This window comes from Vigna radiata, chromosome 6 (genome assembly GCF_000741045.1).
Source record: "Vigna radiata var. radiata cultivar VC1973A chromosome 6, Vradiata_ver6, whole genome shotgun sequence".
Taxonomy (NCBI): Eukaryota; Viridiplantae; Streptophyta; class Magnoliopsida; order Fabales; family Fabaceae; genus Vigna; species Vigna radiata.
Window position 1 is genome coordinate 29,846,781 of NC_028356.1, and position 17,527 is coordinate 29,864,307.

Below are 17,527 nucleotides of genomic sequence, written 5' to 3' on the forward strand. Positions count from 1 at the left end.
TTTAAAAATGATATTCGAAAGAGACCAATCACAAACTATTTATGTATTGTAAAAAAATTGTCAAAAAAGAGTTGTCAAATAAATTTTTCCTTATACTTCTAATAAGAAAACCAAACTAATCTTTGCATATATAATGTTTGGATTGACTTCACTTTTGTCAAAATGAATTGATTTTCAACTCAGAACTTAAATTAACAAAACTTTACATATTTATTACTATTTTACTTTTATATTTTTTGTGTGTTAAATGAATATAAAAATATGTTATGATACTCTTGCTCAATGGAGAATTGCTTCTTTTTCAGCAGAATTGCTTCTTTTTCACGGTGCCATTGTGATTTTCCACGTTCTTTTTAAATTTGTGCAATTTTATAAGATCAAAACAAAATTGCACCGTTCTAATAAAAGAATGCAGTTTAAATCCCTCTTCAGATTTTTTAGCACATATGACCTGAACCCTCGGATAAAAAGACATCAAACGAAAAAGGAAAAAAAAAAAACATTCTTAAAACAAACATGAAAATATAAATTACTTCTTCTTTTATTTATAGGTCGCAACCAGTAAAATACAAGTTTATTTTCATTGACCCACATTTTCAGCGACAACGTACTCTACATCATCCTTTCCGATATCCCTTTGTGTCTTCCTGAGGGCCCTTGTTCTCATTCTCTTCCTCCTCTTCATATAAGTGTAATAAAATGTATATCTATATATAGATAGATATAGATATCTATATCATCTTTATTTCATAAAGCAGTTTATAAAACAATCAAGAGTGAAGCGAAGGCCATGCATGATCCAACCAAGCTCATCTTAATAATGGTGGAGGAGCTTGCAGTATCTGCAGCAGCATCAGCAGCGGGACCATCTGCAGGGGCATCAGCTTCTGTTGGGGCATCTGCTTTAGGAGACTCGGCAGGTGAAGGCGCGGCCGCAGTTTCCGAAGGAGCTGGTGCCTCAGCAGACTCGGGTGCAGTAGGAGATTTTGCATCCTCCGCTGGAGCTGGTGCCTTGGCACCGTCTTTCGTTGCGGGTGCTTTGGCACTCTCTGTGGAAGGAGCAGGTGCCTTGCCACTCTTTGTCGAGGGAGCTGGTGCCTTGGCTGTCTCTGTGGGGGGAGAGGCTTTAGCTTGTTGTGGTGACTGTGCAGATTTGGTTTGATTGTCAATACCTGGGGCGATGAGGGGCTTGGTGATTTGAAGAATGGAGATGTTGTAGGGCTGTGTGGTGACGGTCTTGACGAGCTCTGAGTAGTCTTTAGTGCCGGCGGGGGTGAAGGCGATTTCGCCCTCGCCGATGAGTGAAACGTTGACAAAGCCTTGTTGGTTGACGGCAAGGCCTGTGGACTGGTAGAGGGTTGTCAACTGGGGGCTGCTAGCTTGAACTTCCATGAGCTTCTTCTCATCATAGTAATCAAGGATGATGTGGGTGGCGATGATGGCCTTAATGACTTCTGGGGTTTTTCCGGAAATGGAAGAGATGGCGCCGTTCTCAACAGCAAGAACGGTTATGGTGTTGCGGCTGTTGATTTGGTCTGCAAGCTTGGATTCGGTGATGTACTTGTTGAATGAGGATAGCTCTGGATACTTTTCCAACATCTCTGTGATGTTAAAGCCATTAATAGTTGAAGACAATGCAAGCAGAAGCGCTATGCAGAGAAGAGAAGAGCTTTTGAAACTCATTTTTGGAGCCTTCTTTAAGCTTCTTCTCTTCACTTTTATTATATGCTTTCTTTCCTTTGTCTCTATTATGCTTTTTGTGTCCAAAACCAACCAAGCTTGAAGATAACTTTTCAACTCATGCCTTTCTCTGCTTCCTACAACTCTAATTTATGCTTTCGATTCCTCTTCAAAACCCTATTTCCTTAACGGCTTAACGTGAACCTCTCTCTTAACTATTTCCAGAAACATTTCAATGGTTAACCACGTTTTTCTATATTCAAGTTTTTTTATATTTTTAGGCTCATCATGCTTGGTGCTCATGCAATCAAAATAAATCTGCTTTCTCACTGTTTTTGTCACCAATACATTTTCGTTTTTTATAGGTCTAATATATCTGGTGAAATTTTATATTACAAAATCAAGCCATTCACCCAAGATGTTGATATTTGTTTATAAACAAGTATTTTTAAGATTGTGAACGAGGACTATCGGAAACTTTAGAAGGTGAATCTAAGATTAATGATCTCATCATTTGCGGAAATATAATAATGTGTTTGAATAAGATATACAGGACCATTATATTTTCACATTCAATTTTGATCACCTATGTAATTCAGTGGAATGATACGATAACAACATTTTTTAATAATTATTTTATAATAAATTATGTGTCATTGTTTTATTGGTTCATATATTTAAAATTTAAAATGAGTTAATCATGAATTATTACGTAAAATAATTATAAAAAAAAAGTTGTTAAAAAAATATTTTTCTTTGTAAAAATCACTTTTGATAATTTTATAATAATTTTTTATATCAATTATAATCCATTGTTATAATACTAACATAGAAATTTTTGTAATTAAAATGGGTGAAGTGACATTTTTATAATTAAAAAGAAATTTTTTACAGTGTTTCTAGTTATAACTAATGTAGAAAAAGGACACTAACATTTTGTAAAAAGAAAAACAAACTTTTTATATTGGTTCTAGTTATAACTAGGTTTAAACTTATTTTTGTCCCTAAGTTATAAGCGGATGTTCAGTTTAGTCCCCGTTTTTAAAAATGTAAATTTTTGGTCCCTAAGTTATAAATAAAATGTATCAAATGGGTCCTTTTTTAACTTGAAATATTGTTTTTGGTTGTTTCTTAACAACCGCTACATCTTTAGATTGCTCTGATTTGTTTCTTAATAATAACAACACTTTAGATTGCTCTTTGTACTTTGACCATGAACATAAAAAAAGGACTCATTTGATACATTTTTTATAACTTAGGAATCAAAGGTTTACATTTTTAAAAGCGGGGACTAAACTGAACATCTGCTCATAACTTAGGGACCAAAAAGAGGTTTAAACCTTATAACTAATATAGAAAGTAGTTTCTTTTTTTTTTCATTTGTTAACACATAAATAGAAGGTTCTCAAAGTATTTTCTCTCATTTAGGGCTTCTTCTTGCATGTGACGCAATCAAACTGCCGATTTCACTCATTTAGGGTTCAAGGAATACAACATCATTGCGATTTTGATTCTCTTGCTCTACGACAGGAACAAGGAGCCATTGCCTCTATTAGCACAATTAAGCCGCTGGTTGGCTCATGGGGAACTGCAACGACAAAGGAGAATGCAACATTCGCGTTCAAAAGTTGTCACAAGTGGAGGAGAATAAGGCGTTGATTAGGCAGGTTTTGCGTGAAGAATGACGTTAAGACGATATAAGTTCCTGGTATTGGCTAAGTGTTTTCCTTTTATTGTTTGTTTTTTTTCTATGGGATAGATGTATAAATTGATACTTGTTTGTTGTTTCTGGATATATTTTTTATTCTTTATATTCAGGGAAGAAGCTCGGAATTTCTTACGATTATTTTTTCCTTTTATGCAAGTTATGTTATGTAAGAATTTCAACCGCTACAACTAATTTTGAAAATCATATTATTGTCACACTTGTGCTTGGGTTTGAGTAATGTGAAACGAAATGAAGAAAAATGGTGGGAAGGATGTAAATGTGTGAAATACTTTCTATACTAGTTGTGGGGTTAACAAGTATAAAAAGTGACATCTTCTCTACCTGTACAACTGGTATAGAAAGTTGAAACTTTCTATTTCGCATATATATATATATATATATATCGGTTCTGGAACTAATATAAAAAGTCTTTCTTGTACTAGTGGATAAGAAATTTTAATAATTCTAAAAAAATTGAAATACATGGTGATTGAATTAATCCCAATTGAATTTTCTACCTTTCTTAAAAAGTTTGTTTCGATGGACTAATTAGAACATTCTAATTTCACCATTAGAATATCTTATAATAGTTTGTTTAGCTAAAGCAAATTAATTTATTTTTTAAGGCAAAACTTTATTTTAAAAATATTTTAATAATTCGATTATATCCTTTGATCGGTACGACTCGTCTCGACCTTTGACCTTGACTTGACTTTCAACCCTAGACAACCCAACTCGAATTTCAGCTTAGGATGACTCAGCTTGACCTTTAGCCTGAACTGACCCGACTCACTCAAACTAACTTGACTCGTGCAAGTCCGAGCCATCTTAACTTGACTCAACCTAGGCTTAGGCAAACTTGGTTTGACCTTCCATGATCTTGTCTTAAACGGGCTAGGCCAAACATGATATTGTTCCAGCTTAATTGAATGATTAACTTACATGACAACGGGTCCATCTTGACTTGATTGAATGAGAGATGCCGTGACTAAGCTTAACCTAGGCTCAAACCAACTTGGTTAAATTTGGACCCAGACCAACTTAACTTAAGCTAGGTGTGAACTAGCTAAACTTGGCCTAGGTCTAAATCGACTCAGCTCGACTTGGACTTGGTCCAACTTGACTTGACCTTGGTTAAGGCTAACTCTAGTTGACCGAGGTTCAAGCCAACTTGGCCAACTTGACTTGACTCAAGCTCAAGTTGACTTGGCTTGATTCAAATTTGAACTAAGTCTACCTGGACTTACATGAGCCTGACCTAGTGCAATCTTACTTTGGTGTGACCTAGTTTAGCATTTCATAACTTGAAAATAATGTCATTTAATGTGAATCAAGAAAAAGTTTTGCAAATATAAAATGAATATTGAAGCTTTGACCAAAAAATAACATCAATCAAGATCAACTACAAAAAATTATCAATATTTATATTTTTAATTTTTAACAATTATTCTATATTTAAAGAGTGTTTTGAACTTGTTGGCAAATGAAATATTATATCCAAACAAGAAAACTAAAATTCATTAAATTTATATTGTCTTATCCAAATGAAACATTTGCAAAATGAAACAATTTGAAATGAGATCAACTCAAGTTCAAAGTATTTTAGCATCTTAGAAATTGTGAAATTCTTTATTCAAACACAAGGTAAGAGATGACTCAGAATGCAATTTTCTTTATTCATTGTAACATGGTTGTAGAAAAAGATAGGCCAAGTGTCTTTATCAAGAGTTGAGGGGGGGAGGGGGGGGGGGTGAATTGGTTTCCCTTTATAAAAATATTTTCTTTAAAAAACTTTTCAAAATCTTTTGGATCAACTTGCCTACATTCAATCTTCTTTCGATCAACCTTAGAATGAAAGGAATCCACTATATTGATTGAGTTCTTACAAGCAAGATAAAAAGAACAATCCTCTCAATGTAATCTCCTTCCTAACTCCAAATCAACTATAGTAAACACCCAGAAAGATCACCCACTTTTTGTCACCCTTAGAGATACCCCACTCTAATTCAAAGAACTATACCAAGTCCTCTTCATGGTCGCAGCAACAGGAACACAATCAACCTTGATTGAAATGAATCTGATCTCCAGAAAGTATGCCTTAATGTGCAAGTATGATCAACCTATGACAACACATTCAAGAACCTTTGAAAATTTCCTTCCAAATGTAGTATTCTTGATTCTTGGAGAAACTAGACGCTCCTGTGATTAATTTTCTGAAAAGAAAAAGAGAGAACTAACTTTCTCAAAAAAGGAAAGAAACTGTGACTTTGATAGAGAAAAACATCCTCGACAATTTCTATATCATCAAGAAAGCATTAAAAATGAGTAAGAGAAGGGAAAAAAACAATTAACAAGAAGAACTATACAATAGATCCAGGTAAGTTCTCTTCCATTGCGCATGTGAGAATAGTGAGTATCATGAAAATTCAAGATCTTGTGTTAATTTTCATTCAATTGAAAAATTAAAGAATTGCTTACAATTGGTATCAGAGCAGGGTTCTAAATTTTATGATACTCCATGAATGCTAATTTTCTCAATTTTTGAAACCCTAATTTTTTGAATTATAAAATTTAGGGATTTTAAATTTTCAGATATTAATTATTTTGTTGGCATGAAAGAAAAAATTGCATGTTTGTTTTAATTCAGAGGGTGTTGCTCCCTCCACCTCCCCAAGTGCTCCTCCACCTCCCCACTATTTTCATTTATTTCAAAAATATTCTAGATCTTTCCACTATTTTCTTTTATTCCAAAAGTACCCTACACCTCTTCCACTATCCTCAACCATCTTTCTCTTTCTCTCTCTATATTAATGGAGGATTCACATGCCTCAGATTTAGATTTGTGATATATTACAAAATATAAAATTCAGAGGAAACTTCAATATTAGTGTTTCTACCATTTCCATTTTATAAAAGTAAAAGTTATATCCAAATACAAAATAATAAACATAATAATATTAATAGTAAATAATGATATATATTATTATTATTATATATTAACTTTATAATGCCGAAATAACTAAATAAATTCTAAATCTTTAACAAATAATTTTATTTTATATATTTTATGTATTTAATAATATTTTTATATTATTTATTTAATAAATTAAATACTTTATTTAAATTATATGAGTCAAACATGTCGATAAGGTAAAACATAATATAATGTTAAAAATTATAGATATTATGTAAAAAAAACACACCTATATAAACATTTTTCTAGAAATTTAGAACAAAATTTTATCATTTATTAAGTAATTTTAAGAGAAAAAAATATATTCAACAAAAATAAGATTGAATCAAACTTATTTAAGAAAATAATGAAGAGGTGTAGGATATTTTTTGAGTCGTGTAAATGAACCATGTAAATGTTCCATTAATGTAGAGGGAGAAAGAGAAAGATTTTCAAGAATAATGAAGAGGTGTAGGATATTTTTGGAATAAAATAAAATAATAAGAAAGTATAAAATATTTTTAAAATAAATTAAAATAGTGGGAGGTGCAGGAACACTTGGGAAGGTAGAGGAAATAACACCCTTTAATTTCCTATAACGTGAATTTCACCCTGGAAGCCACAAGTTTTATTTTATTTTATTTTATTATAAGATTAAAGAAACTATAATTCCTGGATGTTACGTGAATTTCTGGAAGTCGCAAATTTTTTCTTATTGATTGTTGCATGAAAGCAACTTTAATGTTGCACAATTCTGCCGTAGGAATTAAATTAAGTTTGGCCAACTTTATTGTTACGCACGTCATAGTAATGCAACTTTACTGTTGCATGTTTGTAATGTGAATTAGAATAGCAGTAGCAACTTTAATAGGTTGCGACACACATTGTAAATAATATAAATTAATAGCATGATATGAATTAGTTTTCTGGGCACACCTTTTATATATTAAAAAGGGGTATTGATACCATAAGAAGCACAAAGTAAGAGTAGATTGCATGATATTATTTTTGCTATTAGAAGTGCTTTAAAAATTATTAATTTGGGATTCTTTTGCTGTGTATGGATATCATAATATGATTTACTTCTGAAGTATTGTGAAAATTATTCATAAAGGATGTTAAATTATGAATATATATATATAGTAATTAGTCATTGTTATAAGGATGTTATAGATTATCCAAAGGTGAACTATTGTTTATAATTGATGACATTAAAGTGAAACATTTCATATACTTAGTAAATATGTTTGTATATCCAAAGATAGCATACATATAGACTTAAGTATGATTAATTGTTTATTAAATTATATATGTAATTTGTCAGTTTAAGAATCACCCAAAGGTGAACTTAAATGAATGACATAAATGTTTACTTATCAGTTTAAGTGTCACCCAAAGATGAATTTGAATGTATGACTAGTGTAATAATTTGTTTGAATCCATCAATTTTAATCAAATCATTAATGTATGAGCTTGTGTATTATTTCCAGCTTACATGAATTTATCGGGTTTGAGCAACAATGTGGTCAAGTTTAATGGGCTAAATTATGCTGATTGGTAAGAACAAATCCAGTTCCAACTAGGTGTTTTAGACTTGGATATGACTATTATGATGGATGAAATGCCCGCAACCATTACAGAGACCAGTACAAGTGATGAGAAGTCTCTTTACGAGGCTTGGCATAGGTCTAATAGGCTGTCACTAAACTTGATGTGCATGTCTATGGCAGAGAATGTAAAGCCTTCTATGCCCAGAACGGAAAATGCAAAGGAATTCATGAAATGATCAAGGAGTACTCACAATCAGACATAGCTAACAAGTCTATTGTGGGAACTCTTATGAGTGAGCTGACTACCAAAAAGTTTGTCTGGTCATAGTTCATCATGAACTCTTTTCCTCCTGAATTTGGCCAGTTCCAAGTGAACTATAACACTATTAAGGATAAATGAAACTTTCAAGAAATCAAAGCCATATTGGTACAAGAGGAAGGGAGATTAAAGAAAATGAAAGATCATTTTATCCATCTCACAACTCATGAAGGTGCTAGCTTCAGTAAAGCCAAATAAGGAAAGAAGAACAAGAAGGACAAAGACCCAATTAAAGTTAGTAAGGGCAATATCTAGAAGGACCAGAAATTTTTCTTTTGCGAGAAAGTAGGTCACTTAAAGAAAAATTGTCTGAAAAGAAAATCTTGGTTCGAAAAGAAAGGTACTTTTTATGTTTCTGTAAGTTTTGAAGAAAATATTATTGAAGTGCCTAATTATAACTGATGGTTGGATTCTAGAGCTACCACTCATGTTTCTAATATTATGCAAGGATTCCTTTCAATCCAGCCCATAAAAGGAACTGAAAAGTATTTATATATGGGAAACAGAATGAAGGCATGGATAGAAGGAATTGGGACTTACAAATTGATTCTAGACACTGGTTATTGTTTGAATCTTGAAAAGTGTCTCTATGTTCCTGGTTGTGCTAGGAATTTAATTTTTGTTGCAAAGTTGGATTATTTAGGTTTTAACTTTAGGATTGAAAATGGTATTTTCCATTTGTATAAACTTTCGTACTATTATGGTTCTGGTACATTAGTGGATGGTTTATATCGTTTAAATCTTGATGTTAATTTTTCTGAATCCCTGTTTAGTGTTGAACATGTTGTTGATAGAAGTTCTAGTGCAGGAAAGGAATGTTCTGCTTTCTTATGGCATAAAAGATTGGGTCACATATCCAAAGAAAGGATGTTGAGGTTAGTAAAAAATAAAATTTTACCTCAATTGGATTTTGATGACTGGGATGTATCCATTGATTGTATTAAGGGTAAACAAACAAAACACATATCAAAGTATCCCGCCACAAGAAACAGTCAACTTCTTGAGTTAATACACACTGATATTTGTGGTCCTTTTGATATTAAATCTTAGAGTGACGAAAAATATTTTATGTCCTTTATTGATGATTTATCACGTTATTGTTATATATATCTATTGCATGAAAATTCTCAATCAATGAACGTCCTTGAGGTGTTCATGAATGAGGTGGAAAGACAATTAGATAGAAAAGTAAAAGTGGTGAGATCTGATAGAGGTGGTGAATATTATTGTAAAACTGATGAGAATGGACAATGTCCAGGTCCATTTGCAAAGTATCTTGAAGGTCGGGGTATATGTGCACAATATACAATGCCCGGTACACCACAACAAAATGGTGTAGCAAAAATGTGGAATCATACTCCTATGGATATGGTTAGGAGTATGTTAATTCATAGTAATATTCCTTTATCTTTGTGGATGTATTCATTAAAGACTACTGCATATCTGCTTAACAGGGTTCCTAGCAAAGCAGTTTCTAAAACTCCTTATGAACTATGGACTGGAAGGAAACCCAATTTAAGACATCTTCATGTTTGGGGTTGTCTGGCAGAAGTAAGGTTATAAAATCCACATGAAAAGAAGCTTGATGCAAGAATCATTAGTGGTTACTTCGTCGGTTATCCTGAAAAATCAAAGGGATATAGATTTTATTGCCCTAACCATAGTACAAGAATAGTTGAGTCTGGAAATGCTCGGTTCATTGAAAATGGTCAATTTAGTGGGAGTGAGGAATCACGAATAGTGGACATTCAAGAGCATACTAATAGTGCTTCTACATGTAATGTCTCTTCTGAAGTTGTTATCCCTCTTGTTGTATCACAGTCACACAATAAACAGAGATAACAAGTTAATGTTCCAATCCCACAAAATGAGCATATAAATGTTGAGCCAATTGACTATGAGCAAGTCACAAATGAACAAGTCATAAATGAGTAATTGATAGAGGAACCACAAGAAACAACATTAAGAAGGTCTGTAAGGCAGAAAAGACCTATTATTTTGAATGATTATGTGGTTTACTCTGTTGAACATGAATGTGACTTAAGCATTGATGAAGATCCAGTCTCTTTCAGACAAGCCATGGAAAGTAAGAATTGGTTGAATGCTATAAAAGATTAAATGAAATCAATGGATGACCATAAAGTATGGGATCTAGTTGAATTGCCCGAGGGTTCAAAAAAAGTCGGTTGTAAATGGGTCTTTAAGACTAAACACGACTCAAAAGGCAATATTGAAAGGTATAAAGCTAATTAGTCGCCAAAGGTTTCACTTAAAAGGATGACATTGACTACAAAGAGACCTTCTCTCCTGTTTCTAAGAAGGACTCTTTGAGAATTGTTTTAGCTTTGGTGGCTCATTATGATTTAGAGCTTCACCAAATGAATGTAAAGACCGCTTTTCTAAATGGTGACTTAGAAGAGGAAGTTTATATGGACCAACTAGAAGGTTTCACAATAACAGGAAAAGAAAATCTGGTGTGTAAATTTAAGAAATCAATATACGAACTCAAACAAGCTTCTCGACAATGGTATCTAAAATTTAATGATACCATAACTTCATATAGTTTTGTAGAGAACATCGTTGACCGGTGTATATACATAAAGGTTAGTGGGAGTAAGTTTGTTATATTGGTCCTATTATGTTGATGACATTCTTCTTGCTGTTAATGATATTGGTATGTTACATGATGTAAAGAAGTTTCTCTCTAGCAACTTTGAAATGAAAGATATGAATGAGGCATCTTATGTGATAGGAATAGAAATATTCCGTGATAGATCACAAGGATTGTTAAGTTTGTCTCAAAAAGGTTATATTAACAAAGTGTTAGAGAGATTCAAAATGGAAAAATGTTCTCCTAGAATAGTTCCAATTCAAAAAGGGGACAAGTTTAGTCAAATGCAATGTCCCAAGAATGATTTGGAACGAAAGGCCACGGAGTTCATTCCTTATGCGTCAGTTGTTGGGAGTTTGATGTATGCTCAAACTTGTACTCGGCCAGATATCAGTTTTGTTGTTGGAATGTTAGGTCGATATCAAAGTAATCCTGGAATGGATCACTGGAAAGCTGCAAAGAAAGTTCTTAGGTACTTACAAGGTATCAAAGAATACATGCTCATCTACAGAAAGTCAGATCATCTTGAAGTGATTTGTTACTCAGATTCAGATTATGCTAGATGTGTGGATTCAAGAAAATCCACATTTGGGTATGTTTATCTATTAGGTGGAGGAGCAATTTCTTGGAAAAGTGCAAAACAATCAGTCATTGCTACTTCCACCATGGAGGCTGAATTCGTGGCATGGTTTGAGGCCACGATTCATGCTTTGTGGTTACGGAACTAGGTATCGAGGCTTGACATTATTGACAGTATTGCTAGGCCGATAAGGATTTATTGTAATAATTCTGCAGTCGTCTTCTTCTCTAAAAATGACAAGTACTCAAAGGGTGCTAAACACATGGATTTGGAATACTTGTCGGTCAAAGAAGAAGTGCAGAAACATAGAGTGTTGATTGAGCATATTGGTACGGATTTGATGATAGCAGATCCGTTAACTAAAGGACTACCGCCCAAAACTTTTATTTGCCATGTTGAAAGTATGAGCATTATGGATAAGTCAATATTAGCATGACGATGTTATCTATCTATATGGATATGTATAGTTATATGCTTGTACTATCATGACACTTGCGAATTCAATTAAAGTTATGTTTCTCTTTATTCTATTGTTATCCACATTAAGTTATATACATGTATTATTAATTGTGGTAACATATTATATCTCTTTTAGAGACATGAAAGTTATAAGATTGATTAAAATTATGTTGAGTTGTTTTGATTATGTGATACATGGAAGGAATCTTGTCGTTCATGACTTTTGCCTGCCATGATCCGATCATTTAAATTCATATAAGGATGATGACTTGATAATTCTAATGAATGGTGCAAACTTAAAGTTTCGTTTTAGATCTTCAAGTCATCACATGAACCAAGTGGGAGAATGTTAAATTATATTAATATTTAACATTGGTTCATGTAATTTAAAGTATAACTTTGAATTAAAGATTCTAATGTGATGATTATTAGAATATAAGGTATTAAAGTTATAGGTATTATTTTAGAGTTATTAAAATTGATCCCTCTCTTCTCACTTCAAAAAGGGCTTTTTGGTATTTTATTAAAGTTAATTAAAATATCATAAAAAAGGAAAAGTTTTAACTACTGTTGACAAGCGGTTAAGTTTCTGAAAAGAAAAAGAGAGAACATAACGTTCTCAAAAAAGGAAAGAAACTGTGACTTTGACAGAGAAAAACATCCTTGACAATTACTATATCATCAAGAAATCATTAAAGAAGACTAAGAGAAGGGAGAACAATTGACAGGAAGAACTATACAATAGATCCAGGTAAGTTCTGCGTATGTGAGAATAGTGAATATCATTAAAATTCAAGATCCTGTTGTGTTAATTTTCATTCAATTGAAAAATTAAAGAATTGTTTTGCATTGTCGTCTTCCTCAGATGCGTAGACCACCAACCTTGCAGCCTCCATCGTCGTGAATATGGCGCCATAACCACCATGCTTGCAAGCTAATTCCTCCATGCGAACCGAATAAACCCATTCGAACCGAGCTTTAACGTCGACAACCATGGAACCGAATACACAAGAGGGTTGGGTAACCGAATACAACTTCCCCTCTTCGTATTCATACTACTGGAACTGAATACCAGTCATTGGAACCGAATACAGCTTCAGTTCTCCTACTTCATATGAGTGGAATTGGATACTCCTCAAGTGGAATCGAATACAGCTTCATGTTGTTTTTCTTCATGGCGCTCGAACCGAATACAGGTTCTCTTGGAACCGGATACGAGTCCTCTTTATCACAAAAGCAGTAGCTTGTTCTTATTGTAAACATGCAATACAATTACAACCCAATTAAGTATCAAAGTTCATTTGGGAATTATTTTGAGTTATAAGGGCATTTAAAAGAATTTGCTTTCCATCCCTCCAAATCTCACCACATCCATGGGTGAGTGAACAGTACAAGCATCCCACATTTCGACACAAATTCATTATCGTGAATTGTTGCATTTTTTCTCAAGCAAACACAAAACACAACTTCATTCCTCGCTCGCAAATCTGTGTGAACAGTTAAATCACTTCAAACGAACACAATATTAGCTTTCTCTTCTTTGAAAGTCTCTGTATTTCTTTCAAGTTTCTGTGTTTTTTTTTTTGTTTCCTTCAATGTCTTGAGTGTTTTGTTTACGTCTGTTTTGTCTATTTAAAAAAAAAAAGTATATAAATAGAGAGGTTCAAATCATCTGTTCATTCTTGAATTTCTCATTTACTATGTTTAGGATTCCATATTCTGGATTTATGTTTGTGTTTGAGTTTATTGAGTTTTGGCTCGTGTTATTCGGTTTAACTTGTATTATGAGTCTTTAAATTTTGAAATCTTATACGTATCGTGTGATTTGTTTTAATTGTCAGTTAATTTGAGTTTTAGTCGGTTGAATTTAAATTTTTTGTGATTCAAAATGAATTTCTGCATTGAGTAAACTCTGTCCACCAAAAGAGTCATTAATTCAATTGAAAAGATATTGGTGATAGATTTTAATAGCAGCATTGATATGCCAATTATTGTTGATCTGTGCTTAGTTCTAAGTTGAAAATTTCAGTATGTTTTGTTTATTTTTAGTTGTTTTCATCACTGCGGAATTTCAGTATTAAACTATGTATACTACACTGCTTCTATTTTTATATAAATAGTCTATTGGAAAATACAGTCTAAAAAAAGAGGCAAAAGAGTAAAAATATTGGAAATTATTTAGTTTGTGAAACCATACATAATACATAAATATTGATGTACATAAACTAGATTAACTATTATTGGTTTTATTTAGCATATCACACTAAACTATTAGATCCAGTAGAACAAAAATATATTATATAAAAAATTCTCACAACTCATAGCATCTCACCAATGTCAATAACGTCATTAAATTTATAATATTTTGTTCTTTATTTTTGCTTAATATTGACCGATTTGTTATATTAAATAAAAAATATATTTTATAAAGAATAAAATTAGTTTCTTTCAGTTTCAATAAATTAAAATCAAAATTTTAAAACTTTACAATGTCAAATCAAACTTCAAATTTCGTACAACTGGAAAAAAAACAAAGCTTGATGTTGACAACGCTCTTTTCTCCAACTTCAATATTATAATGGTTGATGTGATAATTTTAGTAAAAAAATTTACATAATCTATTTAGAAGCATATCTTTGTTATTTTCTTATCAATATATATATAAAGAAAACAAATATATCTTAAATTTTAGAACTTCATGTTAAATTCAAATTTTTTTAAAATACAATTTAATGTAAAATTTGTGATTATATGTTACCACCAGAAAACTTGACAAGACATAACACAATCACACGTTTTTACCTAATCAATAAGAATTTTCCTTTATTTTTGACCAAACTAAATTTAAACGAATTTTTGAAGGATAAAAGAACCCTTTGAAAAACCAACACACTCATTGCAAAAATGATAGGAATTTAGGTTGCAATGGCCTATTGGATGAAATGCTGCTATTTATGATTCCAATGATAGAAAAAATAAATCATGAAAAGGCAACACAAACTGAACCATCATCACCAATTAGTTATCAGTAATACATCACACTTGTTACCATTTTTTATATATGGCATTATATTTATAATTAAAAAAAATGTAAATACATATCATTAAATATCATGTTTATAATAATTTTAAAAGAGATTAATACTTTTCATTTCCAAATTCGATAAACTAAGAATGACTGAAAGAATAAAAAATAGAGAAAACAAAGAGTTGATGAGAAAATGAAGGAAAATTCATAAAAAACATAGAGGTGACAGAACACTGACAGAGGAAGATGATACTAATGCTTAGCCTTCCAAAACTATTATGGATTTAGATGTTACAAACAACAACTCAAACCATAATAGAAAAACATACAAAGAGTTTTGATAACATATCTTGTAAATGAAACCTGAATCTACACAGTCCAAATTACAAAACCAAACCTATTGATACTCATTTGAGACAGTCAACAACATATCCAAAAAGACTGTCTCTCTCTCTCAAACTAGCAACCACATACAACTGGTTAACAAATTATGAACAGGTTTCCATTGTAGAAATTCTAACATTAGAACAATTTATCGGTCAAGCCAAAACATAGAACATACCAAACAACCAAAGTTAACTAAGTGTTTGATATCTCATCAATGATATCCGAAATGACCTTGTCCATGTCTAGATCCCTCATTGGTTTAAATGGTCGCTTCATGTCCTGAAACAAAATATAGTTTCAGATGACAACAAAATTGGAGTTCTGTTTTCCTTTTCAAAATCATCTCCAGCAGAAGAAATACATCTTCAGTTCATCAGTTTTATATCAGAATAACTTCAATTCAACTCAGATAATTAACAATTCAGCACAATGATTCCAAATATAGTTCATTATTACCAAGAGACTGATGAACTTCTTGCCACCTTCTTGCCGTATTTCAAAGCAACCTCTTCTTGGCTTTTCATTGAATAAAAAACGAGAGAAGAAATAATCAGATCAAATTGTCTATAACCGAACTTAGAGAAGAAAGATTCTAAAATTAAATATCATATGAAATTCAGTAATCATTGTGTGTTCAGAACTCAGAAGTCTTAAACAGTATTGAATGTATCTGCACAAAACAATAGTGCATTTTCTAACTCAGCTTTGAAACAATCCTAAACAGTATATATAGTATACACAATGAACAATATTCCGTTTTGCTTAATTGAGGTTTTCAAAAACAGTTCATGACCACAATTTCATTCACAAAATCACAGTCAATGGGGTTTTCACGATTGCAGCTGCATAAGCTGTTGGTATCTACAAGTTTTCTCAACATCAAGGATCAGAACAAAATCTAACACATATTTTGAAAACCTTACCTAAACAAAGTTACACTTGATTAGTGGGTAGAAAGAAAGACTATTGAATAAAACACCACATATTTTGAACTATCATAGTATATATACCTTTTCAGGGTTCAGTATCACATTGACTCCACAATCCGCTTTCTCCAGACGTTCTTTCACCAGATTGGCCCTCATCTTGAACTGATTACATTGCTTACTAAAAATAACAAATAACAACAAACAACGCATTATATAGAAAGTGTCGATAACACAAACACACAAAAGGCAAGATCTTTGGCCTCAGCAAATGAATCAAGTAACAACAACAAAAACAAATACCCATCAACAACCTACAAGTCTTCACCAATAAATACATGAAATGATATTGAAGAGAAAATGCAACAAATAACATATCATATAAACATTTTCAGACCAAATAATACAATCATAACAGCAAAAATTTCTGAAAACATTTAACCAAGTTATTCAACTAATGGAAACAACTAACTCTTATTTTCCTCTTATGTATTTCCGTTAACCCAAAAAAACTATTAACTAAGTTGTTATTTTGAAAAACTTAAAGAACCTTTTTCCTAAATAACAAAATTTTGATTAAGTTATTTCAAATAATACACATAGATAAAAGCACACACAGCCACACAATACAAAAAGAAGCATTTCTATTTTACCCATGAACCAAAAAGAAAAGAGGGAGAAAGGGACGAACCAGTGCTCAACAACGATAGTCTTGCTGGAAGCCTCTTCTTCATCTTCTTCTATTTCTTCCTCTTTGTCTGCTTTGACCGAAGCACTTACTTCTTTCTCGTTCTTCTTCTTCCTACCGCCACTGCTGGCCTTTGCCTTCTTGGCCTTCTTGACTTTCTTCTCTTCCGGAGGAGGGTTGGAGATGGCCAAGGCGGAGCGCTTGGCTGCCGCACGAGTGACTCTCACCGGAGCCGCCGCATCCGGCGCCTGTTGGGCGGGTTTGCGTTTGGCTGGTGGCATTGTGATAGAGAGAGAAAAGAGAAGAAAGAAGAAAAAGGAAGGGTTAGTTTCCTATGATAAGTGAAGCAGTCGTTACCTGTCTTTGAAGGGGATTTTATAGGAGCCTTAGCTACCACAATCTTTTCCTTTTCACTTTTCACTACTCAAAACCTTTCTTAGTATAATTTCTTTTTATCAAATTATTTCCTGAATTTTAGAATGTATTATTATAACAAAACAAGACTTCTTTTAACTAAATTATCTTTATAATCATACTTTTTTATTTTTATTTTATTGAATTACTTGAAAATATTAAGTCAGTTTATTATTATTATTATTATTATTATTATTATTATTATTATTATTATTATTATTATT

The 17,527-nt window shown here is 32.2% G+C and overlaps 2 protein-coding genes across 2 annotated transcripts; both read right to left on the minus strand.

Annotated features, from left to right (window-relative positions):
* Positions 1 to 525: 525 nt before the first annotated feature.
* Positions 526 to 1,864, minus strand: LOC106764575 (fasciclin-like arabinogalactan protein 3). The gene has a single exon (XM_014648843.2). It carries the CDS (start codon positions 1,681 to 1,683, stop codon positions 760 to 762), a length of 924 nt encoding a protein of 307 aa, XP_014504329.1. The 5' UTR covers positions 1,684 to 1,864; the 3' UTR covers positions 526 to 759.
* A 13,206-nt stretch (positions 1,865 to 15,070) lies between these two features.
* Positions 15,071 to 17,241, minus strand: LOC106764225 (selenoprotein H). The gene is made up of 4 exons (XM_014648472.2): positions 16,893 to 17,241; positions 16,286 to 16,382; positions 15,732 to 15,791; positions 15,071 to 15,554 (listed from the first exon to the last, which is right to left on the minus strand). Exons 1-4 carry the CDS (start codon positions 17,168 to 17,170, stop codon positions 15,468 to 15,470), a joined length of 522 nt encoding a protein of 173 aa, XP_014503958.1. The 5' UTR covers positions 17,171 to 17,241; the 3' UTR covers positions 15,071 to 15,467.
* Between the last annotated feature and the right edge of the window lie 286 nt (positions 17,242 to 17,527).

Coding starts and splice junctions, on each gene's coding strand:
- LOC106764575 (XM_014648843.2), bottom strand. CDS start 1,683: ATGAGTTTCAAAAGCTCTTCTCTTCTCTGCATAGCGCTTCTGCTTGCA.
- LOC106764225 (XM_014648472.2), bottom strand. CDS start 17,170: ATGCCACCAGCCAAACGCAAACCCGCCCAACAGGCGCCGGATGCGGCG. Junction 15,792..16,285: donor TGATACTGAACCCTGAAAAG/GTATATATACTA, acceptor TTCAATGAAAAG/CCAAGAAGAGGTTGCTTTGA. Junction 15,555..15,731: donor AGAAGTTCATCAGTCTCTTG/GTAATAATGAAC, acceptor ATTTTGTTTCAG/GACATGAAGCGACCATTTAA.